The following is a 13,457-nucleotide window of genomic DNA, read 5'->3' as shown; positions in this document are numbered from 1 at the left end:
TGAAAAATCAGGCCAAGAAGTGATTACGTTATGTCGATTCCAACTACAAATAGATTGCTGGTGTCTCCAGCTGGACCACAATGGCTCATAATATCAAAGTACTTGTGTTCAGGAATCAAATAAATAAAGTACAAGTAGGAGATTGCAATCGAGAGCAACCCATTCGAGCCCCGTACTTTCGGTCTTGATCTCGATTCATCACAATCTCCACAAAGGAGAAGGGCTCTAGAAGCCACTCAACAGCTTAAACGGTGTCCGAGAAGGCAGAGTCTGCAGGTTTCTCTAACAAAGCTGCATGTCCAAGTATCACAACAGCGCTCGCACTGGCGAGCCAAAACAAAGTGGAAACAGGAGAAGAGATAAACAGAATTGGAATGGCGATAAACAGCACCAGAGTATACAGCTGGGAAGTGCTTATTCTGACAAATTGCAAGTTCAGTTCCCCGCCCTGTAACCTTTGAATGAAGTAAATGCTGATCAGAACAAACGATAACACGAACAACAATGGCAGGTTGGTGATCAGGCAATAAGCGCTAATCACAAGGAAAACCGCTAGATAATTGGAGTAGAAGTAATTCAAGTTGAACAATACTCTTGTTTGGAGGTCATAAACGGATCGTGGTTTCGACAGTCTTCTGTAGTCGAAGAAATCTTGTGGCGGTCTCAAGGATCTAATTCTCATCTGCAATGATGAGCTTGTGTCAGTCTAACAGTTGGTTAGTGGTGATTCCAGGGGGGTTTTCATAGACAAAACAGTAATGTGTCAACTCTTCATATTTCTGAATTGATCATTCACGTAACCGATCCAAAAGTGTTCATGCAGTTCTGAAGCAAAAAAGACTTACCCGTAGTCTCTCAAAGTCGAAATTTTGAGTAAATGATCCAAAATGGGCAGGCACAAATGAGCTCATTATGTTGATAGAACTCTTAAATATTATTAATTGGCGGGATCTTTCACTTGTTTTTTTCAATTCAGAATGGGGTCTATGCCTTCAAAGTGATCCAACATGTCATAACATGTGGCTCCCTGTTTGATAGGACCTAGTGCACGATCCGCAATGGCAGAAATCATGCCGAGGTCCTAAATAATGCCTAGTTATTCTTATTAAAACACAATAACTATTATATTACATTTCCCAAGCGGACTAAATAAAGATGCGGCAAACAGTGAATAATTCAAGTTTCACCAGGCCGTCTGCTATTACATGCCACAATCTTGAACTTATCGACGGTAACGGACTCGTTCTGATCCAGCTTGATGTTAACATCCTTGATTATAAAGGTCCAAACGTCATCACAAAACCTGTATGTGTGCAAGTGGCCTTTGAATGCCAACTTTGCCTTAACTCTATCCTTCAAATTGTCAGAAACAACTCTGTCAAACTGAAATACGCATGAATTAGTAACATCCTTGGATGGCAAGAAGCCTGGCTCAATTTCTGATGAGTTCAAGCGAAACTCAAAATTCACTCACATTTCCCAATACTCTCATGGCCAACTGAGGCTGGATTCTCTGGTCTCTGTGGATGGTGTTAGTAGGTCTCTTCCTAGAGCATCTCCCCCGTGTATCACATGCTGCATCCATATCAGCACTCATCTCATCTATTTTTGAAGACTTACAGAATCAATGTATCCAAAGCATCAGCAAGAGAAGCCCCGACTCTGTAAAGGTTAGTACTTTGCGCTGGCTTTCAGAGAATAGAACTTGTGGAAATCAGTCCTGACGAGATTGCAATCACTTACGTGCTCCTTCTGTAGAGCTCATAATACCCTGGGCCATTCATCACTTTATGGCTCGATTGTCAACAAGATAAATCTGATTATCTGGTTACTATTTGATTGGTAAAACAGAAACAGTTCTAGCAGCTTCGGGGAATGCCTCAGTTCCTGAGTGTCAGACTAAGTGTTCCTCTCTTTCTCAAAGGACGTGTGCACGGAACAAACTTATTCCAGGCTGTGCAGTGGAGCCTCAGAAAATGCTCTATAGGAGTTGAACATACTGGTCTAAGAGTAGAATAAAAAAAGTTGATTAAATATACAGCCTTTTCTTTAGTGGTGCTCATTTTCATTTGCAATATAATTCATTAATAGATGTATCTACGGTTGAGAAAGGTATCTCCTTGATGGCTAAAATTCACCCATTTGTCTACAATTTTCCAAAATCTCAAAATACCTGTTTAATTAGACTAATCTATAGTACTATGATAGGACATAATTGTTTATTCATCGGGGCGGTAAAAATGATGCGTTTTGAGAAACTCAAGAGAGTCAGAGATCAGCTCAAAGACACCGTTTGTTTCTGTCGCATAGTTGGCCCTGATCTCACTTTCAACCTTCAATACTCCAGCATCATCAATCATTGAAGCCAAAGCATCCAACAACATTGGAGAAAACTCAGAGTACCACCTATGGTTCCAAATACTCAGCTTCACAACCAAGTCCAGAATCTTCTTCTGAAGCGTCTGTTTATATTTGGCGATTTCCTCAGATGTCATTGAACCCTCGTCCTTCTTTTTCTGGCCCGATTCGATCCTCTTGATTCTCTTTTTCTCCCCCTGATAGTAGCCAAGCAGCTTCTTAGACGATCTAACCGAGAACCTTCCCGATAGTGCAAGGTTATAGGCTTCGGCTGCTTCCTTTTGATGGCATAGTCTCGAGGAAACCAAACCCAATAGCTCCCACTCCAGAGTGCTCTTCTTGAACTCCATCTGTTGAGCAGTGAAGTGAACCAATTCGGCACGATACATGGTGTAAACCCTCAAATCTTCGTAGAGTAGCATAAATAGATTGTCCAGCCACCTCTCACAAAGCCTCTTTTTCCTGTAGTCTTCTTTAGGTGTCTCGGAACCGCCATTTGCAGCTTCCACATTGCCATTAGTTGCCAAAGTTGTAGACGACTCGCTCTTTTCTTTGCGGTATTCCTCCTCCATGACGAAAACTTTGGCTCTAAATTTCAGCAATGCCTCCCAACCAGTCTTGCGTACAATTTCTGTCAGCAGACCATACGCTATTGCAAAAGTAGACTTGAGGTTACCAGCTGGCAAGTTCAAGAGGGTCTGGTCTACCTCTTTGTGTTCGTTGGCCACATCTTGGGAATTCAACGAGGAAACCTCGGGCAAGGTTACATCCACTGGTAACGGCAAGTGCAAGTTTGATGTTGGTGGAATTGTAACTCTTCTGAGGTGATATTTGTCTTTGTGAGTCACAATTGGACACGAGTTGAGGGTCAATAAAGCTTGCTCGTAGTTTCCAGTCGCAATATAAACCTTCACCAACAACGCCCATGGTAGGAAAGCAGAAGGAGAAGAGTTAACTGCCCTTATCGCAACAGGAAGTGCAAGGTCAAACCTGCCTTTCTCGTAACAAAATTCGGCTTGAGTCATCAATAAATTGCTGTCAAGTGGCCTTTCTCTTGACGTCTCGTATAGGGCCGCAATGCCGTCAACCTCATGGGAACTCATGAAGTGCAACTTTGCAATCAGATAGGAAACAGAGGGCTCTTTATGTGCCAGTCTAGTCAAAATCTCGAGTCCCTCCTGATACTTGCCCGTTATTGAAACTGCAATCATGAATGCATCCACCAAATAATTCGAGGCAAGTGTTGGGAGCTGAATTGTCGGAGCACAGCCCAATTTGGGACCTTCAAAAAACAAATCCTCACATCCCTTCAGGAAAATGGTAATGGTTTCCTCGTTTGGAAAAGGATTGATCTTGCGGATTTCAACAATTGAGGAGAAATCGGCCTCATCGTCATCAGCGCTAATCAGAGCTCTGACAACCGAGCTCACTGCGGTCTCAAGCCAGTATCTATCTTTTTCAATGACAGGATTGCCCTCAGCATCAAGCATGGAAGAAGAAACTCCACCTGGAAAATGGACATTGACTCTCGTGTCCAGCTTCGAAAACGCATTATAGGCACAGTACGTGGCTTCCTGCACTTTCCAAGGCTTGTGCTTTCCAAACCACACTTGTGGAGTTTCGCCTATGATATCGGCAATCGAATGGAGAAGAGCAGCAACGCACGCAGAGTTGGAAACATCACTGCCTGTGTAATATAAATAGGTCCCGATCTCGGTTTTGGTGCTTGGGTTGTGTTTTATCAGGTGCACCATATCTGGGGGGCCCAGATCTTGGATATCGCTCAGACATTGCGTTCTCTCGGTCAGCGAATCATTCGCATTCGTTTCCAAAACCCTTTCAGCATTAGTTAGTAGTTGTGATTATGGATCAATTGTATTGATCAAACCGAGCTAATTGAACACTCACTCTGGAATGGAACCTTGCGTTACAAAAGACATCTGCGACAATCTGTTCGTCACCAGCACAATTGCTGCGATTTTTGCTTCGCTATATCAAAGTGGGCAATATGAGACAACTGCTCTTCGAGCGATTAAACTGATATCTTGTGGAGAGCTTTGAAATGATAACGTTAGCTTCGGGATCTGCTAACCGTGTTTCTTTAGACCAGCTGTTTAATTCGCTGGGGCTTGCAATCTGGCATGTTGGTGCACTACCCGCACCAAAAAATGTGGATTCCCCACTTCAGAGCGAGTGATGTTTGGTTTATTGTTTTTATTTGCCATCAGAGCAATTGCTGATATCAAACGAGACAGTGTGTGTTACAAGGGCTTTGTCAGTATTACTAGGCATCATCGTGATGTTCATCTGGTGAAGGGCGACTAGGCAAGAGTGTCAACGTATTGTAAATTAGCATTGGACAATATTATACAGGTGGAAACTGAAATTTTCAGCCATTTCAAAGATTCTGTTCAACATGAGTGGCTACTTCTTCGGCGCTTCATCCTAGATGGTGTTAATACGTGTGTTTCATGTGAAAAAACTGTCATCCCATATTCAACTTACTTCACTCTCCTCATCACTCAAACTCCAATCTTTCGCTGTGAGACAAAACTTCTCAGGAGGGAGCCGTATACCCCATGAAGGCATCACTGGAGGCAACGGCTTTCTGTTCTTTTCAGCCGCAAGCTCCAGCAAAAGCTCTTTAGGAGGCACGGGCTTAAACTGGTAGTTTGTCCTTGAAGCAATCGCCAGCCTTATATCTTCGTTGGTCAGCGGCGAGTTAGTTCCAGCGTTACCCGCATTTGAAACATGAGCTCCAGCGCCGTGAGCGTGATCGTTATACAGTGTAGCATCCTGCAAAACACCAGTTGTATACCCTGATACGACAGTTAGTAACAAATATTCTGCACACTTGGAGCAAAGTGCTCTGCAGAGACAATATATCAAAGCAAAATCGAAAACATACTGAAAGCAAAATCCATCAGTTGTATTGGAACGTGGTCTTGGTAACTAGATATACCTTGCGTTGCAAAAATCAAGTGCAACAATCTAACATCTCTTGGAACAGCCTTCTGCTCAGATGATGCATCTCCGTTTTGCTTTGCCGAATCACCAATTTTCGAAGACATTCTGCGAATAAGTGATGACTTGGAAAGGGTCTGAGATGAGATAGACTCAAAGTCGCCAAAAAGCAGTTGATGGTGATGTCAATTGAGGTGATAGAGACAGAAGGTAGTGCACCGTACACATTACTCTCTTGGGACACAATCCGGGGACACTTCTTCACGGACTTGTTTAAGGCTTCACTTTTGCTTGAAAGAACGATAGTCTGATGATTGTTTAGAGGTGTTTCAGACAGATTCCAGTAATATTACAGTTTGGCACCATATTTATCTCACATTTTGGACCAGAATGATAGCTCAATTGTACTGTATTGACTGAAAACAACTCCAAAATGAGCCCCACCTTTGCATCTTTATCAGAAGATCTTCTATGGAAGCTCGAGAATGCACACAATAATCCTCAACCTTTCGGAAGAGTTACCGATCTGAGAAGAAACATCATTCTCGACTTCTTCTCCTCGTGGCAAATGACGGTTGGACAAGACGTTTACCCAGCTGCAAGGTTGGCACTGCCGTCTAAAGACAGAGACAGAACATTCTTCATCAAGGATAAGACCCTTGGGAAGTACATTATCCAGATCTCTCATATACCGGAGGATTCTGATGATTGGAAGCAAATAAATGATTGGAAAAGTGGGTTCCGTGACCAACTGCACTCCACAAAGACTCTTGCCGATATCTTGGCAACGATCGTTGCCAAAAGAAAACTACACCACTCTACTGGAGGATTATTAACAATTGATGAGGTAAATAGTCGATTAGATGAGCTCAATAGTGGGGCATCAGCAATCCATTTGAAGATCATTGAAGAATTTATCGACAAGATGAATCCCAAGGAGTTGAGGTACATTTTCAAGATCATCTTGAAACAACGTGTTCTCGGTAGAATGGAAAATCAGTTTTTTGAGCTGTGGAAACCTAATGGCTTACGTCAGTTCAATGTTACCAATGATTTGAAGCAGATATTTAAAAATCGTGAGATTCCCGATCAAGACTCTGCTGAGTCCATGCCTTCAATCCAATTGATGAATCCATTTGCTCCACAATTAAGCCCATTTCCTCCCGAGAGTTACGAGAAATTGGCTAACAGACTAAACAATAAATTTTGGATAGAGGAAAAACTTGACGGCGAAAGAATACAGATTCACATGGACCTCAGGACTGGCAACTTCAAGTTCTTCAGCCGAAGAGGAAAAGATTATTCTTCCATTTATGGAGAAAACGGAAGTGTACCAGGATCTGTTGCATCTTGCATAATACGGAACCATGTATTTGTCCCTGGAGTCAACAACTGCATTATAGATGGGGAGATGGTTGCTTGGGATGAAGAAAGGCAACAGATACTTCCCTTTGGAACATTAAAAGGTGCTGCACTTCTGCAAATATCAGAGGGCGCAAAGGGAAATGAATCAAGCTCTGTCCACCCATTTTTCATAGCTTTTGATTTAGTCTACTTGAATGACAAAAGCTACGAAAATTATACTCTCAGATCAAGAAGGGATCATCTGGCGACAATCATTCGAAACCCTGTCAAGTCTTACTTTGAGGTGCTTGACTACTATGAAGGTGAATCGGGGACAGATATTGGGTCAGCTCTTGCTCAGGCCGTTAGGAAAAACTCTGAAGGAATTGTGATGAAGGATCCTTTTTCACCTTACTCTGTTGGGACCCGTGCCTTTTCATGGATCAAGGTCAAACCCCATTATTTTGAGGAACTAACAGAAAGCTTGGACCTGGTAGTTGTTGGCCGCAGTGTTTCCTTGAAGAGTACGTTTGTGTGTGCTTTGTTGAAGAAAGAACCCGAGGGAGCAGAAGGATCGCTTGCCCAGTTTGTGACCTTGTGTAACGTAGCTAATGGACTTTCCAGGGTTGACTACGAAAAGATTTCTCAGGAGACAGAAAAGTTTTGGCGAAGAACAGACAGGAAGCCTCCGCCAACGGATCTCATAGATTTTGGGACAGTCATTTCAGACGAATGGATAGATCCACGTCACTCTGTTGTCTTGGAAGTGAGGGCCCGCTCCATCAATACTGAGATTGGTCTCAAGTTCGGAGCAGGAACGACATTGATGAATGCATACTGCAAATCTGTCAGGTCTGACAAAGACTGGAGAACTGCAACGACCCTGGATCAATATCAACAAATGAGGATTCCTATTGCTACGGAACTCGAAAATAAGAAAACCACGAGACGAGAATTACCATTGACAAAAAAACAGCTGTTGCACAAAAAGATGAGAAAAGGCCTGGATGTTGAGGTGGAAGACTCCCTATTCAAAGGATTTGTGTTTCACATTCTTTCTGATTATAAGTCTGACTCAGTGAGAATCACCAAAGATTCGCTCTACAAACTTGTCAGACAGCATGGGGCAGATATCACTTATTCACACCTAGATGATCTGCGGAAGGATATAAGGTACATGGTTATTAGTCAGGTCATGACTAGAGACACTGCACTAGGCCCAGTAGATCATGGCTACCTAGTCTTCCGACCTCAATGGATAATTGATTGCATAAATGCAAAGACCATAGTGCCGATTGAAAATTCGCATTTTTTTTATGGTGCAGCTATGGGGTTTCCGGCAAAGATGCTTGATGAGTATGGAGATAGCTATTATCGTGGAGTCAGTGACGATAACTTGAAGGAGTTCTTTGATCATCTCAAATTTCCAAAATCTCAACCTTCAATCCCAAGCTTAGCGATTTCGCAGCTGATGTCCTCGCTCCTAACAGGTTTATCATTTTACTTAATATCTGCCTCTTCGACTTGCGAGCTGACAATGGAATTGGAGGATACTATCATACTGCATGGTGGTGATGTTGAGAAAAAATACACAGACGCCAAAATCATTGTGGTGGTAGATGAGTACGCAAACAAAGCCGAAGAAGCTGACGTGATACAAAAAGTGGAAAGAATCAGGGATGCCCTGTCAAATCCCATTCCTGATCCAGGGACAGCCTTTAAAATTTTTACAAGAATGGTGACATACTCCTATATTTTATTATCTATAAGGGAGGGTCATCTTCTACCACCTGAAGATTACGCTTTTAGGCCACATGCATAAAGGCGATGCATGTGTGATCGAGCCGCATGCAAACAGAACATGGATCTCGAAATCATGTTCTGATCCAAAACAGCATAAGTACAAGTGGAATCCCTTTGATATAAGTATAGAATTTGTGTCGAAATTATTTTTTCGGCACTTCATGCCTCTGACATTGACCGCATCGAGCTCATCACAGCACTCTTCTGCTAGAAAGGCTTCCTCTGAAAATGTCACGACGGTAGATTCTTCGAATTCTGGTGATTTCCCGCAGCAGCTCCTTTATGTAGATCTCGAAAAAGCGCAGCCAAAAAACTATTTTCGTCGAGCGTGTAACTCGTTCAAGCATTCTGAAGAAAAACAACCATCCTTGAAGCATGAACTGAACAACTTCCAGATGCAGATGATTGCAATTGGAGGATCGATTGGTACAGGGCTATTTCTGGGGACAGGAGAGGCCTTAAGAGTTGGTGGCCCAGCTGCACTAATTATTGGCTGGACATTAATTGGAACAATGATATATTGTACTGTGCACTCGTTGTGTGAGTTGGCTGTCACCTTTCCAGTTCCCGGTGGATTCAGTTATTACAGTTCTGTTTTTATCGACGGCTCATGGGGTTTTGCGATGGCTCTCAACTACGCTATGCAATGGCTTATTCTCTTACCTCTTGAATTATCTGCGGCTACCATGACATTCAAATACTGGAACGACTTCCCTATTCCTGATTGGGCTCTCATTACGGGCTTCTTTTTGACGATCATTGCGATCAACTTGATGAGTGTAAAGATTTTTGGTTACGCTGAAGTGATCTTCTCTTTGACAAAAATCGTTGCCGTTATTGCGTTCATTATTCTTGGACTGGTGCTTGTATTTGGGGGACTGCCCGCAAGAGAAGCAATCTTGGACAAGAATTGGAAGGATCCCGGTCCTTTTGCCAATGGCTTCAAGGGTGTAATTTCCGTGTTTGTCACAGCTGCATTTTCCTTTGCAGGAACTGAGATGTGTGGTCTGGCAGCAGCAGAATCTAAAGATCCAAGAAAACATGTTCCCAAAGCCACGAAGCAGGTGTTTTGGAGAATTTGCGGGTTTTACTTCATCTCTCTTGCTCTGATTGGCCTTCTGGTACCCTCTAACTACAGCAATCATACGAAAAGATCTGAAACAGATACAAGAATGAGTCCTTTCACAGTTGCTCTCGAAGCAACTGGTGTCAAAGGAATAGCATCTGTTATGAATGTGGTAATTCTTATATCCATTCTGTCGGTTGGTAACAGCGCGATCTATGCTTCCTCCAGAACACTCCTGGCCCTTCACAACCTGGGTCACATCAAAACCTTCTCTTTCTTTAACATGGGTTATATTGATAGAAAGGGCAGACCGTTGGTTGCGATTGCATTTACGCTTGTATTTGGAATGATGGCTTATGGAACACTCATTAGCGAGACTGGTGCCCTGACTCTGTTCACTTGGCTTATGGCATTGTCTGGACTATCGTCCCTATTTACATGGGGTTCTATTTGCTTAGCTCACATTAGATTCAGAGCTGGTCTCGTTGCACAAGGAAGATCCCCTTCTGAACTTGGCTATATCTCCCCGGTGGGAGTGGTAGGGTCATACTACGGTTTGGCCATGAACGCCATGGTGTTGATAGCCCAAGTATGGATAGCAGCTTCACCAGTGGGGCACAATGCCTCGATCGAGTTATCCTTAAAGGCTATTTTAGGACTTCCCATAGTGCTTCTCTCATACCTAATCCACAAGATTTACAAGGCGTTTGTGACAAAAACAGACAAATCGTTCTACATCAGCTCAAAAGATATGGACCTGGATAGGGGCAGACAAGAAACTGACATTGCGGCCGCAGGTATATGTTACGAGGAAGAGAGACGAGAAATGAGGCAGAGACCTCCTTTGACTCGTCTTTATAATTTCTGGTGCTGAAAGAATGGGGAACAAAAATATATTAACAGAAAAAACACAAAAATTGTATATCTGAATAGTGAAACAAAAGCAGAAACATTATGCGTGATCGTAAGCCTTGGTAGGCTGTATTGCGTGGAGCTACCTGAAGTTCATGCATGGGAAATGCATGAGTTGCAAAAAGTGTGCGGGTAATAGCTAAACACTCGAAGTGCTCAGGGTTGGCGAGTTGGGTATCATGACAGATGGGTTTATCATATCAACATCTGGAGCCTGACCAGAGTCGTAGTAATTCTTGAGCCAGCTAACGTATTTCTCGACATTCTTGTAGTCGTCCGCTGACTCCTGCGCTGTATCAGGCCGGGTTTGATTATCTTTGTAGCACAACGTCAGAACTAGCTTTTTTGCAGTCAACACATAGTTTTCCGCACGAGATAGAAAACGGCCATCTTCGTACTTGATTATGTCTCGCGGCTGAAACGTGGCTGTGAGGACCACGTTGTAGATCTGTTTTTTGGTACTGGCCTCACTGTTTGCAAATAAACGCAGAGAGCACAGCTGATTTTTTGCTATGTTTTCAGTGAATCTACCCTGAAGTATTGTGCTGTATCCTATCGGGGGAAGCTCGAAACTGCTATCGTCCCCGGTGAGCCGCACGACGCATATGAAAGGATACGCTACCGACTTCGTGGATGTTCCTGATTCCTTTGTAATGGCGCTAGCCTTCTTGTGTTTGGCCAGTGGATCTAGCCTGCACAAAGCAATGTGGGCTATCTCAAGATCCGGACAAATTTGAAGATCTTGACCAGCAATAGCACTTACAGCAGCAATGGATTTCGGATGCGTCAGAGCACTGTAGCAGAAGGGCGCCACATCGGCGCATTCGCGTAGCGTGGGTGCTAGGCATGAAGATTTGAGAGATCGGTCATCAGAAATTAGTGGCGTGACCGAGCCTCTATGACGATCACCCAAGTGTTTCTCATTATACTGCTTTCCATGTGACAGATAGCGCAGTGATGATTTCTTTTTGTTCGTCCTTTTCAGTACTAAAGCTTGCTGGCAGTTGATAAGCTCTCTTCTCATAATCTCGCAGCATTGTTTTGTAAAAAGGGGCAAAGCTCCTTCGCCCGTAATGTCCATTTGGTCAGACTCCTCTACTCCCAGCGATAAGAGCTTGACTTCCTTTGAAAGATGTCCCTGTCGATATCTCAAATGCGTCGTGGGGTCAAACTTAGGATAACACAACTCTGAAGAACGAGACAAGTCTCCTGCCATTGACCGGCTCGGTGACATTGGTGCAGAAGATGGAGAGGGAGCTCCCAGTGTTGATGGTGAAGATGGCGACTCAGGCAGAGCTCCAAGCCATGCCCTCAGTCTATTCGAAAGAGTCTCTGATAACCCGGCGTTGTCCGAATCCTTTTCGGGGTCCCTTTCTCCATTGTTATATCCACTATCCATAGGTCTGGACATGTTGAAGCTTGCAAAAGCTGTTCGCTAGCTCAGTAAGCAGAGCACGATAATGCGATGGTCTCTATGATATGGAGCCTGCAAAGCATGCGTGTGCGACGATAGATTCCGCTAGCTGGCAATGAACACGTTAATTTCGAAGTAAAGTGCAACCTTCAGAAGTTGAGATTTGCAAATGCCACAGCAACAAGATGATACATGCAATGCGATATCAGCGTAATTCCATATCTAAATTCTTTCATCGATTTCAAGATTGCATCAAAGTTGCCCAAAAGGGACATTGTTTCCTTGGTAGTGTACGGCTTAATCACGCTCTCACCAGACTTGCTTATTTAGGAAAGGTGTTTCAGATAAGATAGGGAGGATCGAAGAAAGCCTTGGATAAAGTGTCAAAAATGGGGAGACAGGGAGCAACTAATAAGGCGGAGAAACGATTGTGTGGTTATCCCGGGGAAATTTGACGTTTTTAACGTCCCTGAGTCTACGAAGAACTCATGATTTAGTTCCATACTTGCTAAGATACCACTGAGATCCTCACATAACGCACTAGTCTGAATATACTGTAACCATAATTTTCTTAATTTTTGAATTAACACGTGGGATTGTCGTTTAAATACGAATAATTGCTCGTGAGAAATTGAAAACAAATTCCGGTCCAAAAGTCCCCTCCCCCAAGCTGGATCTGACTTCTATATCGGCATCGGCTTACCGCTTTTGCGTGGCTTCTACAACTCGGTATACGGATGTGGGTTTTCGGTTTTCACGGAGTTTCCAATCAGGCAAAGCTATACTTCCGTTTAGGTCTCAAAATTACATGAACATTACGGTGAAATAGACGATCTCTGGGTATCATTCAAAGCGCAATGGCATTATCTCCAAAGAAGTTAGATTTGAAAGGGCTTCCTGCGACCATCTACCCTTTTCAAACGGCCGATGAAATACCTGAAAAACTCAAGGAAGTACTGTTCAAAACATTCAATGACGAGCTTGAGAGAGGAGATACATATCCACAGGAGTTTCCTGCCTCATATGAGGAGTTTGATGCGTATTGGTTGCACTATTTCGTCGCGGTCATGCTAGAGGGAAACCTCAGTGTGGAGGAGCTAGGCAAAGTAGACAGTTTCGAAGATATTTTTCTCGGAAGCTACTACATAAAACCCAACTACCCAGGCCGGTCTTCACACAACTGCAATGCCGGATTTTTGGTCAATTTCGCGAAAAGAGGAAGGAGTATAGGAAAGACACTGGGACAGAGTTACCTTGAGTGGGCACCGAAACTGGGCTACACTTACTCGGTATTCAATCTGGTTTACGAGACAAACGTTGCCAGTTGTAAGATATGGGATGGCTTGGGATTTGATAGAATAGGCAAAGTCAAAAATGCCGGCCGTCTGAAGGGCTACGACCACCCCGTTGCGGCGATATTGTTTGGTAAAGATCTGGTCTGAGACCCTTGTGATCTGTGGCACTCCACAAATGGGCTGGAAATTGCTACACAGTGACACTTCGTAGACAATGGCAGTGCCCATAAATAAAACTGAAACAACATAAAACTTAAATAAACCCCAGTTCAGTGTTGTGTAGTCTGCGGCAACTCCAGGT

At 43.4% G+C, this 13,457-nt stretch overlaps 8 protein-coding genes across 8 annotated transcripts; 3 read left to right on the top strand and 5 right to left on the bottom strand.

Moving 5' to 3' along the window:
- Positions 1-244: 244 nt before the first annotated feature.
- Positions 245-911, bottom strand: KUCA_T00001490001 (uncharacterized protein; the record flags this gene model as incomplete). The annotated part of the gene is made up of 2 exons (XM_022603674.1): positions 245-706; positions 846-911. 2 exons carry the CDS (start codon positions 909-911, stop codon positions 245-247), a joined length of 528 nt encoding a protein of 175 aa, XP_022457532.1.
- Positions 912-1,176: 265 nt separating this feature from the next.
- Positions 1,177-1,780, bottom strand: KUCA_T00001489001 (uncharacterized protein; the record flags this gene model as incomplete). Its single annotated transcript, XM_022603672.1, has 3 exons — positions 1,177-1,439; positions 1,500-1,556; positions 1,744-1,780. 3 exons carry the CDS (start codon positions 1,778-1,780, stop codon positions 1,177-1,179), a joined length of 357 nt encoding a protein of 118 aa, XP_022457531.1.
- A 439-nt stretch (positions 1,781-2,219) lies between these two features.
- Positions 2,220-4,298, bottom strand: KUCA_T00001488001 (uncharacterized protein; the record flags this gene model as incomplete). The annotated part of the gene is made up of 2 exons (XM_022603671.1): positions 2,220-4,194; positions 4,267-4,298. The coding sequence occupies 2 exons, from the start codon at positions 4,296-4,298 to the stop codon at positions 2,220-2,222; spliced, it is 2,007 nt and encodes a 668-aa protein (XP_022457530.1).
- Positions 4,299-4,854: 556 nt separating this feature from the next.
- KUCA_T00001487001 (uncharacterized protein) lies at positions 4,855-5,429 on the bottom strand (the record flags this gene model as incomplete). The annotated part of the gene is made up of 2 exons (XM_022603670.1): positions 4,855-5,177; positions 5,321-5,429. 2 exons carry the CDS (start codon positions 5,427-5,429, stop codon positions 4,855-4,857), a joined length of 432 nt encoding a protein of 143 aa, XP_022457529.1.
- A 326-nt stretch (positions 5,430-5,755) lies between these two features.
- Positions 5,756-8,488, top strand: KUCA_T00001486001 (uncharacterized protein; the record flags this gene model as incomplete). Its single annotated transcript, XM_022603669.1, has 1 exon — positions 5,756-8,488. One exon carries the CDS (start codon positions 5,756-5,758, stop codon positions 8,486-8,488), a length of 2,733 nt encoding a protein of 910 aa, XP_022457528.1.
- Positions 8,489-8,630: 142 nt separating this feature from the next.
- On the top strand, positions 8,631-10,409 carry KUCA_T00001485001 (uncharacterized protein; the record flags this gene model as incomplete). The annotated part of the gene is made up of 1 exon (XM_022603668.1): positions 8,631-10,409. One exon carries the CDS (start codon positions 8,631-8,633, stop codon positions 10,407-10,409), a length of 1,779 nt encoding a protein of 592 aa, XP_022457527.1.
- Positions 10,410-10,586: 177 nt separating this feature from the next.
- On the bottom strand, positions 10,587-11,858 carry KUCA_T00001484001 (uncharacterized protein; the record flags this gene model as incomplete). The annotated part of the gene is made up of 1 exon (XM_022603667.1): positions 10,587-11,858. One exon carries the CDS (start codon positions 11,856-11,858, stop codon positions 10,587-10,589), a length of 1,272 nt encoding a protein of 423 aa, XP_022457526.1.
- An 860-nt stretch (positions 11,859-12,718) lies between these two features.
- Positions 12,719-13,303, top strand: KUCA_T00001483001 (uncharacterized protein; the record flags this gene model as incomplete). Its single annotated transcript, XM_022603666.1, has 1 exon — positions 12,719-13,303. The coding sequence occupies one exon, from the start codon at positions 12,719-12,721 to the stop codon at positions 13,301-13,303; it is 585 nt and encodes a 194-aa protein (XP_022457525.1).
- Positions 13,304-13,457: the final 154 nt, after the last annotated feature.

This window comes from Kuraishia capsulata, genomic scaffold (genome assembly GCF_000576695.1).
Source record: "Kuraishia capsulata CBS 1993 genomic scaffold, Kuraishia_capsulata_scaffold_2, whole genome shotgun sequence".
Lineage (NCBI taxonomy): Eukaryota > Fungi > Ascomycota > Pichiomycetes > Pichiales > Pichiaceae > Kuraishia > Kuraishia capsulata.
Note: the sequence above shows the minus strand (reverse complement) of the source record. Positions and strands in the feature narration are given on the sequence as shown.